The 18,046-nt window shown below is 42.9% G+C and overlaps 1 protein-coding gene across 1 annotated transcript; it reads left to right on the forward strand.

The window, feature by feature from the left end:
* The first annotated feature begins 12,478 nt into the window (after nt 1–12,478).
* On the forward strand, nt 12,479–14,279 carry LOC116504019 (A-kinase anchor protein 4-like). The gene has a single exon (XM_032210835.1). The coding sequence runs from the start codon at nt 12,479–12,481 to the stop codon at nt 14,018–14,020; it is 1,542 nt and encodes a 513-aa protein (XP_032066726.1). The 3' UTR covers nt 14,021–14,279.
* Nucleotides 14,280–18,046: the final 3,767 nt, after the last annotated feature.

Genomic DNA, 18,046 nt, shown 5'->3' on the forward strand with positions numbered 1-18,046 from the left:
GGAACTGAAAGTAGATTATTCCTCCCCCCCCCTTTTAAATATTGTTGAGGCTATGGTCCTCAGTGCAATAGGAACGGCAGAGTTATTATGTATTTTGCTATGTTAGATTTTAACTGTTTTTATTAAGTTAAAACGGAAGTGGTCTACAACCCTGATTAATAAACAAATGCAAATAAACCTTGCTTAACAAGTGGACATTTTATGGCCATTTAAAGTTATGTTGGTCCCAAAATGGATGTTTTACCATCCTTAAAGCTCCAACTTTTGTAAGTGGTCACATCTCCCCCTGGTCACATGACTGCATGTCAGATGGGTCAGCTTTATGACTGATTGTGTTGTTCTGTGGTCATGTGTGTCTGCAATTCACAACGGGTTTTTTTTTGCAGGTTTCTGGCACTTCCATTCACACAAGCAGGTTTGCTTAACAAACGCAACATTCATTTAATGACCACTGTGTTCACTTTATGATCACTGTGAAAAAGGGTGGAAAATTATTTACTGTCAAGTGGGTGCCTCAGTTTATCACTGTATGTATTTATGACTGTAATTCCAGATTCAATTACAGTAGTAAATCAAGGACTAACCTATATACACAAATGTTTGCTACTTTGGATAAAGCAAATCAAATATGAATCCAAAATGTAAATAATGTGCTTCCAAAATTGATATTTTTTCACTTCGGCTCTTCATAGATGGAAAACATCAGGATGGAGAGAGTGAGGTTAGAGAGGAGTGAGTATAGTTTTCGGAACAGAGATCTCTAGTTGCTAATTCCATTGAATGTCAGAGGAATTCTGTGAGTATAAGTCCACACCAGAGGTGGCATTCTGGAGAACCAGTAGCAGAAATTTTGAGTAGTTCGGAGAACCAGTAATTACCACCTCTGACTGGCCCCGTCCCCATCTATTCTCTGCCTCCTGAGTCCCAGCTGATTGGGAGGGAATGGGGATTTTACAGTATCCTTCCCCTGCCACGCCCACCAAGCCACGCCTGCCACACCACGCCCACCAAGCCATGCCACACTCACCAAGCCATGCCCACAGAGCCGGAAATAAACATTTTTGAATCCCACCCCTGGTCCACATGCTGTCTAGTTGCCAAGGTTGAGAAATATTGCTGTAGGTGCTTATTCAGAAAAGGCTGGGTACTCAGATCCTGCCTCTGCCAATGTCTGCCACTTCCCACAGTTGCCCATAATTGTCCTGCAGTATTGCATCTGTACTGACTTTAATGCTAATTAACAGAACCCAGAAACACTTTGAACTGTTTTCCAGGCCTCTTAATTTCCTACCCCCCCCCCCAGGTTGGATACCTATTTGTGCTGCTTGATCTATTTTCAAATGCCCTTTGACCTAATTTCAAAAGCACTTTGTTTGTGAGCAGTTTGGCCTTCTAACAAAAATGACCTTTCTCTACCCTGGAAATATTTAATGGAGAAAGAAAGAGGAAGGAAAAGAGAGTGTCAGAGGATCTAATCTAAGGAAGCCTGGTGTCTGCAGGAGGTGGGGAGGTGTGGGGGGGGGGAGTGATGGCATCTCTACTATGATGTCATCACGGAGGTGATGTGAATTACACATTGTGTGTAACTCATGCAAATTTCAGAATTCCTTCCTTCCTTTCCACAAGGGCATCATGATGCAAGTGATGATCCTACTGTAATAAGGAGAGAAAAATGTATGTCAGAAAGAGACAATTTAAACCTGTTTCAGTCCTGGGCTGGGGAACAAGAAAAATGCAAGAAAAGGAGAGAAATTGCTAAACCCAAGGCATGGCGGCCTCATGGTTAAGCACAAGTGAGAATATGGCCACAAAGAACCACCTGTCCCTTGCCAGATTTCATTTGTAGTTATTCTTTGTTATTTTGAAGCTGTTGGACTACAGTTCCCATCATTCCTACTTTACTGAAACTGATGAGATTTGAAATCTACTAATCTATGGAGGGCCATAAATTCTTCACCCTTTCTGTCAAAGAAAAAGACGTTTGTAGTGATTCTAGAAGTAAACTCAGTAGCAAAAATATTGACAGCTCAAATACTATAAGTTTGTTATAAGTCCCTCACACCCCAAAACTCATAAGCTTTGAGACGGTGCCACAATAGTTATCACTGCTCTCAGTTTCTCCCATTTCCAGGCTCTGGGCAATTATTAGCAAGGGAGCCAGATTAGCTTCTTCACAAAATTCAGATTCCTTGTAATAGGGACCAGGAGACCATGTAGTAAAACAAATACAAATAAAGTTCACACAAAGCCCCCCCTTATCACTTAAAGGGTTTGCTGTGAATCACCTGTCACAAAGCCAGGGGTTCTTTAGTCCAAGGCCCGCACTAAAAACTAGTCAATCCATAGAAACCTTTTACAGACCAACTCATAAACCCAGGCTGTTAGAACTCTGTAAAAATATATATTGAAGGGAGATATTCTCAGAGCAGTCAATCATTCTGTGTTTGAGGAGGGAGCAGCCAAATCCATCTCTGTCTTGCTCTTTGCTGCTTAGGCACTTCTCCTTATCCCTGCTGACCATTGCTTCCCTTTCAGAGGAAGAAATTACAGCAAAAAGTGCTTTCATCCTCTAATTATCCCTCTTTTTTCTTCTCACTGCTAAGCTCACTCACTTGAAAAGGGAGCACAACAAGCAGTATTGGCCAGGGGATAATAAATTGAGACATGGCCTTGGACAGATGTTGGACAAAGTCAGCCTGTGACACTGATCCTGCCTCCTGACTGTGAGCAAATGGGATGCAAATTACAGGACACTATGCAAAATGTAAGGCAAAACAAATGATTTTTGTTTATATTGTATGCTGGTGGACAATTTCGCTGCTCCAAATGGATTTTGTGAATACTTGTAAGACTCAAAAGATTCTCATTGAGGGGAATGAGCAACTTGTCAAATGCAGTCGGTGCCAACAGGTGGTGCTGCAACCTCATAATTCTTCTTGAGATGCTCAGAGGCCGGAAGAGAGACAGTCTCTTCTACCTACCACCATCTTCTCAGATCCAGGCTTACCTCCCTCATTAAGGATCACCGGACACAAACATGGGTGCCTGGAGTGGGTGTAAATCCACAGTATTGATCAGGGTTAACTGGATTATGAAAGCCTCCAATGCCTGAAAGTATTGTAATACCTAGGTAGGAAATGCTTAGGTCTTCCCATAAATATGACCATTGCACTTGGAACTTATTAAGTAATGACAAAAATGTTGTGTAACTATGCCTGGAGTGAGAGGCTGGGGAAGTTGTCTCTTTCCTTGGAGAATTTATTTATTTTTATTTATTGATTCATTAAAATTATAATTTATTTCTTTATTTAGAATATTTCCATTTCTGCAGGAAAGGAAAAAGAATTGCATCTTTCAACCTAGCAGGCACTTTAGCTACTCTCTCCATCTTGGTAATGGCTGGCTGGGGGAGAGGGTGTTGGATGGGGTGTTGCTGGATGATGCTTTGAGTACTTCCTCCTATCCCATCCAATTTGCTGCTCACCTTTTACTAGCGGTCCTGTCAAGGGGCACCTGTGTCCAGGCAGGTAAAAATGAAATCTACTTTGAGCTTGATTTCTGATGATGTCACAAAAGCTTTCATGTTGTTATCTTGGCAACAATACAGAAGTTTGCTTTGGGGGCGGGGTTAGCCTCCTACTTTAATTTATAGACCCATGATTTCCTGTTGGTCTCTTTTCCTAATATTAATCTAGTGTTTCAAAATTAGCCCAAGTGGAAGTACTCTGAAATACCTGGAAGGGAGAAGAAGGTCTGAAATAAAGGAGTCCCTGCTCCTTTATAGGAAAACTTTACAATAGCAGTAGCAAACTATTTCTGTTTTTGGGAAAAATGGAACTATCTTAACAAGCAATCAGATCCTTCAACAAGTGTCCTATTGAACAAGGATGAACTTGTTCTTGGCAAACAAAACAGGGGAGAAGAGCTCATTCTAGCGCTGAATGAATGACTGCCGTAAAGAGGATATATACGCCTGAAACTCAAGGAGGATTCTTTGGATCCACGAAGAAGAGGAAAGCAGGCAAAACCATTTAAAAACTAACTATATAGAATCCAACAACAACAGCAGCAGCAGCAAAAAGTAGGGTTAAGGTCCACAGTTAGGAGTCAAAAATACCTTCAACTCTTTCACTTGCATACTCCAGTCATTTTGCTCTCTCCTGCACAGAATTCCACTCCATTCCAGCATGAACCAGAACTAGAGGATGACACAATATCTAATATCTCAGGGGCTGCCACAAAGAAGAGGGGATCAGCCTATTCTCCAAAGCACCTGAGGGCAGGAGAAGAAGCAATGGATGGCAACTGATCAAGGAGAGAAGCAACCTAGAACTGAGGAGAAATTTCCAGACAGTGAGAACTATTAATAAGTGGAATGAGTTGCTTCCAGAAGTTGTGAATACACACTCAACATTAATTTAAAGCAACTTGTGATATAAACAGTGCAAGAAAAGGAAAGCTTGACTCAGCCCAAACAAGAGGCAAAATACGTGGGTGACTTCTTGGTGAGAAAACCCATTTGCTTCCATTTATGACCTAAAAATGAATAAAGGGAGCTGGTTAAAATGATATTGTATTAAAACTAATTTGTCTGTGTTATACTGTTCCAGATGGGACAGAATATTATGGTACTGATAGTCCATAGGAAGGCAAAAAGTAGGGTTGGCAAATGTTGGGAAAGAAGAGGAGAATTGATCCTGGGGCTAAAAAAGGGGCTAAAAAGACTTTTGACTCACAAAACATAATGTAGAATATAGAACAGAGGGGGTTGGGAGGAACCTTGAAGATCTTCTAGTGTAGTCCAACCCTCTGAGCAGGAGACCTTATATACCTTTCCAGATAAGTGGTTATCCAATATTTTCTTGAAAACCTCTGGTGATAGCATATTCACAACTTCCGGAGGCAAGCTGTTCCACTGATTAATTGTTCTCATTGTTAGGAAATTCCTCCTTATTTCTAGCTTGGTTCTCTCCTTGATTAATTTCCATCCATTGCTTCTTGTCCTATCTTCAGATGGTTTGGAGAATAGGCCGATCTCTGTGACAGCCCTCAAGTACTGGAAGGCTGTTATGTCACCTGTAGAGTGGCTTTTTTTATCCCTTTGGACATAATGGAGCATTTAAGAACTGAGGAACAATACTCATGTATTGTTTTCATTTAAAACTTAGAGAACTAAATTCTCAAGCATCTCAAATGGTTTTCTGTATTTCTCCTTCCACAGTCCATTGGCTCTCCTTCCTTCCTTCCTTCCTTCCTTCCTTCCTTCCTTCCTTCCTTCCTTCCTTCCTTCCCCAACAATTGAAACTCAGATACCTGTTGCTTCCTGTGGACTGAGAACGAGAGAAAAACCTCTTCAGAATCTTCATTTGAGAATGTTGCAATTACTTGCCTCTGCTTATTTGGGGCAGGTGGTTCTGTGTAGTTTTCCTCCAAATTCATGTTTTATTTATTTTTTGAAAACCTGGTGGTTTTCCAAGGCCCCAAATTTCTCCACTCCTCCTCATAGCTGCACAATGTCATTCCAACTTAGAAAAAGTAGCAATGTGTTGCAGTGGGTGGAATGTCTGTCTACTAAGAGGGAGAGCTGGATAAACTTCTCAGTACAGTAATCAGGTTCCCTGGTGACCTTCATCCCATTCATTTGCTCTCAGCCTTATCTACTTCACAGGGTTGTTCAGATGCTCAAATTAGGAGTGAGAATACATGTAGGTTATCCGGAGATCCTTGAAAGAAGAATAAGATAAAACTGTAAGACACAAATAAGTGCCTTGTACTTTGGGAGGAATTGCAGAGTACCAAATGATAATTAGGAGTGAACAAGCTTTTGGCATCCGGCATCTGTTAGTCCCAGCGCACATGTCTGTGTGAACCTTTCGTCATAACTATATTCAGAAGGGGTCTATTTCCCATCATTGCAGCTCTTGTGTGTTTTTATTTCTTGGCCTGGTTATCGTGTCATCTATGAGACCATCCCTGCCACGAACATTATTCTAATAATTTAAAGAGGGTACCACAGTTCCCAAAGGCTGTGCTGAGATTTCTTAATGGGTTGAAGGAAAACTGTTTGTCTATGCTACAACCAGAAACAATGGAAGACCGCTGGGATTGCAAGATATGTGCCACTGCAGAGAATGCTCATTTTTTTCCTTTGTTCTTATTTTTAATACACGTTTCTTCTGCTATCAGATCACTGTACTCCATCTGTTTTGGGTTCGAGTGATTGTGCAGAGCTGCAGTAGACTTGACTGTCCTTGAAGAAATGTTCCCTAATAATGTTTGTAGGGAAACGGTGTGAGATCATTTGAGGGCAAATAGCTCTTATTTGTTCACAGTCTAATTTGGGGAGTTCCAAAAACATAAAAGTATTTTAAATTGAAGGCCAGAGGGGTGGGGTCTTTTGCTGTGTGGAGTCTATATTTTGTTAAGATCTTCTGTGCAAGCCCAAATTAGTGTATATTGTTCTGTTGGGGTAAATATCCTTCTGGGTTCAGTTCCAAGTGGGGAAAAAAGACACTGAAAACACGGAGGCTGAGTGGAAAGATGGTTTTAATGGTGGACAGGACCACATGGCCTGAGGTCCTAGGCAAAAAGGGGATCACATGCTTGAGTGAAGAAAAAGAAGCGAAGGGGCTTGCTGAGACTTCCTGAGTTTTTTATATTCTCTGTTCGGCCCCACCTCCCTGTTTCCTGTTCCTGTGCAAGAAATGTATTCCGTTTGCTTGTCAGGCTCCCAGGGATGGGGATGGGTGGGGGTGGGGTCTTAGCTAACTTTGTAGGTTGTGTGTCTTTTGAGTCCCAAGTTGAGTTCCCACATGCCATGTGGTGAGTTTATGTAGAAGGCTAATCCTACCTTTGTTATGTAGAGTAGAGTAGCTCAGGCTTTTTAAATGACCCATCGACAAAGGTGGGGGCTATTAAGAGTGAGCCTGTTTCCTGCCTAAAAACATGTTTCTCCATTTCCTATCCAGGGAAATACAACATTCTGCCTTTTCAATATTTCCTAGGATATTACATTCTTCTAGGAGAGGGGTGAGTGCTAACTTCCTACAGTTCTGATCTCAGACTGCATATACATTTCCTCTACTAAAATGAAGAAAAGCCACCAAATACTACATAGGCTCTTCATAGCAAATGCTGTCTCTCACTGCTCTGTCTCCTTTGGGGCCTTAGAGGAATAAACTCATTTTTATTGCATAGCTGCTTCTTTCAAGAGCAAAAGATGTTAGATTCTTCTTGTGTAGATCCAGAGAAGAAAGACACGAGTTTAGCTGCACATGACTTAACATGCTCCAACGTGTCAAGAAAAACTGAGAAGCCAGCTGAGTCAAACCACTCTTTATAAATCTCCCAGTTACTCCTTGAACAAGGTAGTGATGTTTCAAAGAATCATCATGGGGAATTGATTAAATGAAATGTCCTACAGCCAAGCAGCACAGCTTCTCAAGTATAAGACTAGGACCTATGTGGGTGACACCCCCCCCCCCCACACACACATTATTAACAGAGCCTGAAATTTAAGGAGACAGTAGTAACCTAAGGATCTAACAATACTGTTTAGGATGCAAAAATTCATATGGTAGAAAAAGGCTTAGTTTCCTGCATCTCTTTGTTGCCATCTAGGCTTTGGTCATGTTTTTGCAGCCCAGCAAATCTGGGGAACCCCCACCCCACCCTTTTTGGAGATATATTGTGGGCACTGAGAAGAAATCCTACTGTAAGGGGAAAAGGGGAAAGGAGAGGCCAGGTATGTTTGCCAGCTGGAGAGAGGACATCAACAGGGTGACAGGAGAGCTCCCCTTCCTGTGATTTCTCATGAGGGGCAGCTGGGACAGGTTTTTTTCTTCTGCTTCAAGGAAGCAGGTCCTGAAGTATTTCAGTGCTGGCAGCCAGAGGCGAGGAGGTTGCCTTCTTGCAGGTGGGCAGGAAATAATTGCCACTTGTTCTGAGACTAATACATTGGCCAGAACTTGGAAAGGATAACAAGAGGAATCTGTCATTGCAAAGAATATTAAACACCCCAAAGAAAATGGAAGATGGGGGGGTGGGGGTGGAAGCAGCGTTGTCACCCAAGGTGCCCTCAGTCTGAAGCTTTGTCCCAAGGGCCCTTGGCTTCCCTTCCAACATGCTTTTCTACAAAGGAAGATGTTTTCTGAGAGGAGAGCTCTGAAATTTGCCCAGAGTATGGTTTTCTTTTTCTTTTTTGTTAATATCAGGCTGGGCATAATGTTGATGAACTCACCCTCTGCTTCCAACACTGGCCAGGTCACAACCGCACAATTAATGAACAGTCCACAACTTTATGAACTTGGAACACTTTAATGTTGAAGGAGACCTTCGCACATTGGTACTTCCATTGGGATTTCTCTTAAATATTACATGTTGGGGTATTGAGGTAGATAGACTTCTGGGTCTTCAAAACCAGGATTGAGAATGGACCCAAATACTCTCTCTGTGCATCACTTCCAAAGGTGATTGTTACAGTATTTCAGCAATCCATCTCCCGCTATTCTGCCTCTCTTTGCCTGTCCATCTCTCCCCCTTCCTCTTCCTTCCTCCCTCCTCCCCCCTTTCACATATACACAAATCCATTGATTATGCACCTTTGTCTGGTGCAGAGGACATTCCCTCCCCCTTTCTTACTCATCCCAGCACAAAAGGTCTTTGTTTTGCCTCTGGGTTATCAAGGAGCCCTGTTATCTCCCCCTTCATGTGGAGGGCTGGTGGGGGTACAAGTGAAGAAACAGCTGAGGCTGAGGGAGGAGAACTAGAAAACAACAAGGACAGCTAGGGACAGAGGAGCAAACAGGGAGAAAGCAAGAATAAGATAAGATAGAGAAATGCAAAATATGTTAGGGAAAGAGATGGAGGGGGTGTAGAAAGCTATTGTAAGCTCTGGGAAATGCTGTAGCCTCCTCCTCCTCCTCCATCAGACCCTGGACTTAAAAACCTTCTCCCTTCATCTGCACACCTGTGGATTGGTGGGAGGGGGGGAGGTTAGATCCAGACAATCTATGATCTCTTTTATGAGGGAATCTTAAGGAGGATTGCCTTTAATTTCTATTTTTTTTAAAAAAAGTTTTTTCTTTTTATTTCTCATATATACATTTACAAATATACAATCGCATAACTATTATTATTAATGTGTATTATCTTTTAACATAACAATTTTTCTCCTCCTACAATTAACAATATAATTGAGATTGCTCTTCTACAGTCCCATATACCCATCTTATTTTACAACAACCCTACTTCTTCCTTCCTTCCCTCCCTTCTCTACTTTCTTCTTTCCTCCTCTCGTTTTCCTCCTCTACTTCCCCTTCCTCTCCCCCACCCCTGCCCTCTTCTTCCCTTTCCTACCCTCTCTCCTACTCTTACTTCCCCTCCATTTCTTCCTCTCCTTTCTCCTCTCCTTCCTATCTTTTCCTCTACTCCTCTCTCCATTGGATTACCTTTAATTTCTGTGGATGAGTGTCAAAAGAAACATTCCCAATGCTTATATCCCCACTCTGGGGCATGTGGACTACAGCAGAGCACCCCCAAACATTTGCAGAATGCTTTTGATGTTTTGCCACTGACACCCCAACATGATCGCATGAATCTATTAGTGGGTAGGTAAGTAAATTTGGACTGAGCATCTCTAGTATTGTGTCACTCTTTGCACTCCCCTTAATAAACATCAGTATGATCCATGAAGTGCATTTTTGTGTGAAAGCCTTAAAGACCTGCTGATTTATATAAACTTTCCCACCCACCTTTTAGAATAGTATTTTTAGAGCTCCTTTTGCTGGAGTGGAAATTCCTTCCCTCCCGCTATGCACTTTTGTAACCTTCTCTTCTCCAATCCTTCTGAATGCCATTGTTAACACCTGTACCCTACTCCTTCCCTAAGTCCTTACCATTAGGAATCATGCCAAACTTGCCATGATTAAAATTGACTCATTATCACTTTTGTGACAAGTGCCTTTAGGCTTTGAAGAAGTTTTTTCAAAGCGTGTTGCTCTTTGCAATCACAACATAACCCACTTTTGCAGGAAAAATGCATTATAGAATATATCAAGGAAGCTGTGTCAGATCTAGTACTGTATTTTGTATTTTCTATCTAAGGACTACAACCTCAGTAACCGATAGAACCATTTTGCAAAAATTGATACAACCATGACAGAAAAGAGACAGTTTTGTGCAGTGGTTGATGCATCATAGAGCCGAGGTGGCACAGTGGTTAGGGTGCAGTACTGCAGGCCACTTTAGCTGACTGTGATCTGCAGTTCAGCGGTTCAAATCTCACTGGCTCAAGGTTGACTCAGCCTTCCATCCTTCCGAGGTGGGTGAAATGAGGACCCGGACTGTGGGAGCAAGTTGCTGACTCAATTTGCTAAAAAAAACAAATTTGTAAACCGCTTAGAGAGGGCTGAAAGCCCTATGAAGCGGTATATAAGTCTAATAAACAAACAAACAAACAAACAAATAAATAACTCAAGCTAAAATCCAGGAGATCATGAGTTCAGGTTCTTCCTTATGCCCACAGCGAGCTGGGTAACCTGGAGCCAGTCACTATCTCTCAAACGTAGGAAAGAGGCAATGGCAAACGACGTCCCCAAAACATGCTAAGAGCATTGTGGAGAATTGGCCAGACAGTCTCCAAGAATCAATGCTGATTTAAAGGTTTCCCCAACCTCTCACATACACACCAGAATAATGAATGGGCTATCACTGCATCCCAAACGGTCAGAGGGCAAAATTAGGGTGTTTTGGGGGGTAAAATTACGTATTTAAAAACATACCATGATCCTCTGTGATTCATTAGAAATTTTTGTAATGAAGTATGAACAAGTTTCAATGTTGCAGCCCCTATAGCTAATGCTCCTACAATCTTTGAGACAGTCTAATATCCCAAGCTAAACTCGCTGTAAATGTCTTGACTCAAGAGATTCTGAGGTATTTGGGGCTCCTGGGCCAGTTCTGATATTAAGAGAGTGGTATGACTTTCCTGTGAGCCACAGCAAGGGCTTTTCATTTACAAAATGGCTGCTCAGAACATTCAGCCTGTCACAAAACACTGCTTTCCTCAAAGATAAACTGGGAAGCTGAGCACACACAATAATCTCTTTGAGGATGGGTTGTAAAGTGAAGTTGGAATCTGAATCTCCGATGATAAATCACATAATTGCTCAAATAAAGCACAGCAAAGCATCCATTTTTCAAGAATATCTATCTATCTATCTATCTATCTATCTATCTATCTATCTATCTATCTATCTATCTATCTATCTATCTATCTATCATCTATCTATCTATCTATCATCTATCCATCCATCATCTATCTATCTATCTATCTATCTATCTATCTATCTATCTATCTATCTATCTATCTATCTATCTATCTATCTATCTATCATCTATCTATCTATCTATCTATCTATCATCTATCTATCTATCATCTATCCATCCATCATCTATCTATCTATCTATCTATCTATCTATCTATCTATCTATCTATCTATCTATCATCTATCCATCCATCATCTATCTATCTATCTATCTGTCTGTCTGTCTGTCTGTCTGTCTGTCTGTCTATCTATCTATCTATCTATCCATCCATCCATCATCTATCTATCATCCAGTGATGGGTTCTGGATCCCGGTGCAACCGGTACAGTGCAACGGGGCCGGGCATCCACCACATGCATGCGCACAGCATGTGCATGCGTACTTACCGCCCATGACACTCCGTGATGCTCCAGCTGCTCGGCGGAGCATCGCGCAGGCACCGTATGCTCCGTGCATGTGCGCGTAAGCCCTGATTGCCTCAACTACAGGTAAGGAGGGCGGGCGGGTGGGGCCTCCAGAGCACTGTACCGGAACAGTACCTGGTGCTCCCAGCAGACACCGGTATACCCGTACCAGGGCGTACCGGTCGTATCCCACCACTGCTATCATCTATCAAACTAATCAACCGCCCATCTGCCTCACAGCTGATCTGACTTGACCTGACCTGACCTCCTAAAGGGTTTTCCTTAATACTTGAGCTAAATCAGAGCTGAAAAGAAGATGCCCCAGCTCTCTCCTCCTGAAACATTGGCCGCTTAGTGGCTGGGAGGTAATGCTGAAGCTTTATAATGCCATTGCTGTTCCTTGTCCACCCAAAAGAAAGCACCCTTTTCTGGCAGAAGAGAATGAGAAAGGAAATATCTTGAGTCTGGAAGGTTCATCAAAGCCCTTCAGCAGAAAGATAACTATGGATACAGTAGAGGGGGTGTGGCAAGGCACACTAGCAACTCATTGCTGGTTGGTGGAGGATACAGCTGCTTTGTGAGGTCACTACTGCTATGTGTTCATCTAAGTGGAAATACCATTTTCAAGTAAGAAGAGCATGGAAGATTAAGACGGAGCAACATCTCAAGTCTGCCCGGGTCATCTAAGCTGCTGTGCTGAAAGAACACCTACGCCTTTTAATACATTTACACTTCTGAGTGACAAAGATGGCTCACGAAATTGATTGGATCAACAGTAAGGCTGGAGTGTGCAACATTAACTCCTATAAAGCCAAACAAACGAAAGAGGACTCCGAACATAAAATGGTTTGCTTTGTTAATGTTGCCAATCTGAACATGAAAGACAGGAATTCAGGCCCAAATGTTTTGAGTGACCAACCTGGCAACATCAACGACCCTGCCAGTGAACTCAACTTACAAAACTTGGAGGAGAAGGAGGTCATTGTAATCAAGAACAATGAACAAAGGAGATGCATGAATACCGACGGAGCGGTCTGCCTTTTCAAGCCAGGTTCTTTGGAAGATGTCAACATTGTCAGCTGGCTCAATAATGATCTCCAGAAATATGCCTTTGGATTTGAACACGCCCTGACTCCTTTCAGGACCTCTCAGAAACTGAAGGTGTTTGATAAGGGATCTCAGAACAACAACAACACCGGTTCCTGCAGTTCAATGGCTGAAACTGGAAATTCAGATGATCTTGCCTACTACGCAAATAAGCTCTGTTCCTTAGTAGTTGAGATGACACGTAAAGAGATCAAGGATAGGTGGGAGAATACTAGAAAATACCTATGCCAAAACATTAATTCTTATAACGCAGGAAGGAAAGCTAGTGCAGCAGAAACCAAACCACCTTCTGAAGACGAAGCCAAGGAACAAGAGGGACAGTATATGGAGAGAACAAGAAGATCAGAAGATTGTACTTCTGTCAATAAAGGGTTGATGTTATATGCAAACCAGGTGGCTTCAGACATGATGCTCTCATTCTTGAAGACCATGAATGTCCAGAAGGGAAGACACCCTCCAGCAGCATGCATTGTTTTAAAAGAGGTACTGGTGAATCATGCCAAGGAAATAGTCTCAGACTTGATAGATTCCTCCATGAAAAATTTACACAATATCACAGGGGCACTCATGAAAGACTCTGATTTCATTTGCGGGATGAAGAAGAATCTCTACAACGTGGGAAGCCAAAAGTCCACAGAGGTTTTGGAAGCCATGGTGAGACGCTTGTTCAAGCTCCTCGCCGGAGATGATAAGTCTCGGGCACAAAGTTTGGCTTTTACCTCGTATAAATTAGGAGCGCAGGGGAACCAAAGAGCTCAAGGCATGCAATTTGCATCCCTGAAAAGCGAGTGCCACAGCCCAGGGAGGGAAAGAATGGGGGGACCAGGAAAACCTCATGCATCAGGAAGTCGGGGGCCAGAGAAGGGGCAAGGGTCAGCAGATGTGTATGGAAAAGAGATTCTTTTATCAGCCTTAATGCAGATACAGCAGCACTTGTTAGAGAAAACAAAAAAAGCCAGACTCCGGGAAAACCATGGCAACTCATGTGGCTATCTTCACCATGACTCCACCTATGATAGAAGTGGTGACAGAAGCCTGAAGCGCTCATCAAAGTCTTATGATGGAAGAATGGACTGTGATGGCAGAGATAAAGGCAATGTTCTATTGTCTGTGATCCAGAAGATCCTTCAAGAGATTGGCTTCAATCCTGACGACCTTTGCACAGACAAGTTCAGAGGCTAGATTGAGGAAGACCTACAGGTGAAGAATCTCCTCTTCTGAACCAGCCCAATGGAGTAGCAGATCTGTATGCAGCAGATGGACAAGAACATTTATTGATCAACCTGTAGGATGCAAATGATCTTTTTATTGATAACTAAAGGCATTTGCTCTTGGTTGTAGCTAATTAGGTAACATCATCACAGCCTCATTGCAAGCTGCGGTGGAGTGAATTCAGACTGGGTGATTCAAAGGTAGCTGGGCAAGATCATCAATTAAAAACTAAAAGAAGAGGAAAGAGAGTTTGTTATTTATTGCTTCCTTGGAGCTTAAGCCGTAGCCCCATATCAACTGATCCTAGATCAATGGAGCAATACAGGTAGCCCTCCACCACAACTGAGCCCAAAATTCCTGTTGTCAAGCAAGATAGTGGTTAAGTGAGTTTTGCCCTGTTTTCTTTTCTCTTTTGTTGCAGTTGTTAAGTGAATCATTGCACTTCTTAAGTTAGTAACACGGCTGTTAAGTGAATCTGACTTCCCCATTGACTCTGCTGATCAGAAGGTCACAAAAGGTGATTACATAACCCCGGGACAATGTGACTATGGCCCAGTTACCAAGCATCTGAATTTTGATCACGTGACCATAGGGATGCAGTCACAATGTGAAAAACAGTCATAAGTCACTTTTTTCAGGGTAAATTTGAACAGCCACTAAGCGAAAGGTTTTAAGTCAAGGACTATCTGTAGTGACTGGGGGAGTAAGACCCTGTGAGTAACACCATTTTTCTAACTTCTAAGAACTTTAGCAGATCTTCATTTCAGCCGGTATTTCCTAACTTTTCAATTTGGTAATCAATCACAGAAGAACAAACTGCATTTTCAGCAATTCTACCCAGTGGTGAAATCTAATTCCGCCCCCCCACACCGGCTTTGTGGGTGTGGCTTGGTGGGGAGGTCATATAACTGGGTGGGTGTGGCCAACTTTTTTTTCACTTTCAGCTTTTTTTAAAATTGGGCAAACTGGCGGGGAAAAATACTTTAAAAAGCTTTAAAAAATAGTTTGCGACGATCGTGTGGCTCAGCTGTGAGTCATGCAATTGTTGGAAGCTTTTTAAAAAGGCTTTTTAAAGCATTTTTTCCCTGAACCGGCAGGGGAAAATGCTTTAAAAAGCGGGGAAAAAAGCTTCTCATAATCGCGCAGCTCACAGCTTTTTTTTAAACTACCAGCTCACAGAACCAAGGACAATTTATCCCCAGGTTCGGCCGAACCATGAGGATAACACCCCTGATTCTACCCCAATACCTTATGAAACCCAAACAGTTCCGTGATTTATTTTGCATAAGGCTGTCACATCCCAGCCTAAATAAGATGAGAATGCTAAATAAATAGCAGATCCCATCCCTTCCCACATGAATCCCATTAGTTAGCTGGGAGTTGGTTTCCCATTTTGTTATAAACCAAACGTTATGGTACTTATTTACTGCCAGCACTCTCATGTAAGCCAAACAAGAAACACGGCTAGATGAAATAATTCTACCTTATTGTTAGGCTACATTAACAGAATCCTGCAAGTCTGAAAATACTTCCTGCCACTACTTTTAACTGCTTGGTTTTTCTTAAGTTTCTTCCTCTGACTCTTGGGGGGAGGGGGGCTCCTGCCTCTCTTGTCTGATTGTTTCCTAGGCAGCATCTCTTCCCCTTGTTCCCTTAGGTTAGGGGTGTCAAACTGGTGACACGCGGGCTGGATACATCACATGCAGGCCACGCCCACCCCAGCTCCTCAAATGGGAAAAACGCCACCAAATGTCACATGGCAGCAACGTGACGTGGCGAGTTTGACACCTGTGGCTTAGATCATCCACACATTCCATTACACATATTGAATTTAACCCTTTCATTCATGAGCTTAGGAAATTCAAAATGGACAGTTGGATGAACTGCATACATATAGTCTTATTCCACATACAGAAATATATTATTGGGGCCCGCCAGTGGAGCTGGCAGCAGAGTCAGACAGTGAGGAGATTGGGGAGGAACATGGGCCAGTCCTGGAGGCAGGTGAAAGCTCAGACGAGGGCTCTGCATCAGAGGCAGAGATGGGGCCAACGCCGTCTGGCAGTTCTCAACTGCCTTCGGAGCTAGACAGCAGTGAGGCAGAGGAACAGCTGGAGCCTGTTCCCAGTGTGTGCATGCGCAGAGCTGCCAGAAGAAAAGAACAGCTAAGAAATCAGGGTCAACTTGGGAGTAAAGCCACAGGTGGATGATGAATGGCCCCTCCCATAGGAATTAAAAGAGGAACAAAAGGGGAGTGAGCTTTTGTAGGAAACAATTAGTTTATTCGTTTGTTCATTTCAGGAGTGTCCATGAATCTCCGAGACTCTGTGCGAAATCTTTTCTTGCACACTATCTCATTTGGAAAATATTTATGTGGCAGCTTTCCAAATTAGATAAGGTCTGTGGTCATAAATTCACCTTTGAAAGACTGTTTACCAGACCTTTGCTGAATGTGAATGAGAAGAATTCACATTCGTTTAATAAAAGGGGTTTTGTTGGGACCAGGAATCTGCTTTGTGCTTTTTGGGGAAGCCTAGGTCAGAACATATATATCACCCCTGCCTGGATTATAAACAGAGAAAAGGAGCTGTGAATTGTAATACACAAATATTGAATTAAGAAAGTAACAGGATGCGTATGCAAGAAATAGAGAATTATTGAATGTCAACGTGAGAGGTGATCATCCCAAAGTCCAAACCAGTGTATACTCAAGAGATCCCTCAGAGATCAATAAAATTAATTCAGAAGCCAGTTTGCAACTCAGAAGATGGATCTATACCACCACCTGAACAAAAGGAAAAGGATTAGTGACAGACCTTTGATATTTCCAGTACACAAATCAGTGGTGGGTTGCAGGTGGTACGTCCCAGTATGGGCGAACCGGAGCCTGCCCGGAGCACTGGATATTGTTCCGGTATGGTGCTCCGGAGGGCCCACCCGCCCGCCCGAGCTCCTTACCTGTCTTTTAAGGCTTTCGCGCTTCCGCATATGGACATGGTGTGTACAGCGCCTGCGCGACGCTCCATGGAGCAGCTGGAGTGTTGCGAAGGCTCGGGAAATGCTAAGATGCATGTGTGCGCTGCGCACATCCATGTGGACGCCGCTGGGCCCGTTCCAACCGTAGTGGTTGGAATGGGATCCGGAACCCACCACTGATACAAATGTATCAAACAGTGCTATGACCAATAGCTTTAATAGTCTTATACTTCACTTTCCTGTTATAGTTTGCCTCCTGGAGCTGTGCGTACTCCATCACTGGAGGTTTTCAGAAATAGACTTGGACAACCATTTAATTAGAACATTATAAGGTCTCCTGCCTTGAGAGCAGAGCATTGGACTAGAAGATCACTGAGGTTCCTTCCAGACCTATGATTCTATGTTCTATTAGGTGAAAATCAATTCGCTTGTCTGAAATTACTGCCTCTACCCATATTTCAAATTCATTATGAGGGTGACAAGGATGGGCCAGAATGACGAAAGCAGCAAACTTCTGCAGATGCTGATTGTATACTATTATGAATCCAAGCATCATTTATTCCCAACCTATAATTCAAGTGTTCATGGAGAAATCCATTTACCTCTTATAAATGCAAAAAAACTCAGTAAATTAAGCTGACGGATTGTACCAGTGGTGGGTTCCGGGTGGTACGGCCTGGTACGGGCGTAACAGTGGCAGGTGGGAGCAGCGGCCACCATACTGGAATGGTGTTTCATTGGGCCCACTTGCCCGCCCATGTTCCTTATTTCTTTTTGAGGGAAAAGGGCCAATTATGCACGTGCGCACAGTGTACGGCGCCTGTGCGATCTCGCTGAGCTGCTGGGGCGTCGCAGAGTGGTGGCATACACATGCATGCCCGAGGTGGACATCCGGTTCTGTTGCAGTGTACCGGTTGTGACGGGATTCGGAATCCATCACTGGATTATACCTGATGCAAAATTACTTAGTGAGCCTTGGAGCAAGCATGTAATCCAGCATTCTGACTAATATTCCATATT

The sequence above is a fragment of the Thamnophis elegans genome, chromosome 1 (genome assembly GCF_009769535.1).
Source record: "Thamnophis elegans isolate rThaEle1 chromosome 1, rThaEle1.pri, whole genome shotgun sequence".
Taxonomy (NCBI): domain Eukaryota; kingdom Metazoa; phylum Chordata; class Lepidosauria; order Squamata; family Colubridae; genus Thamnophis; species Thamnophis elegans.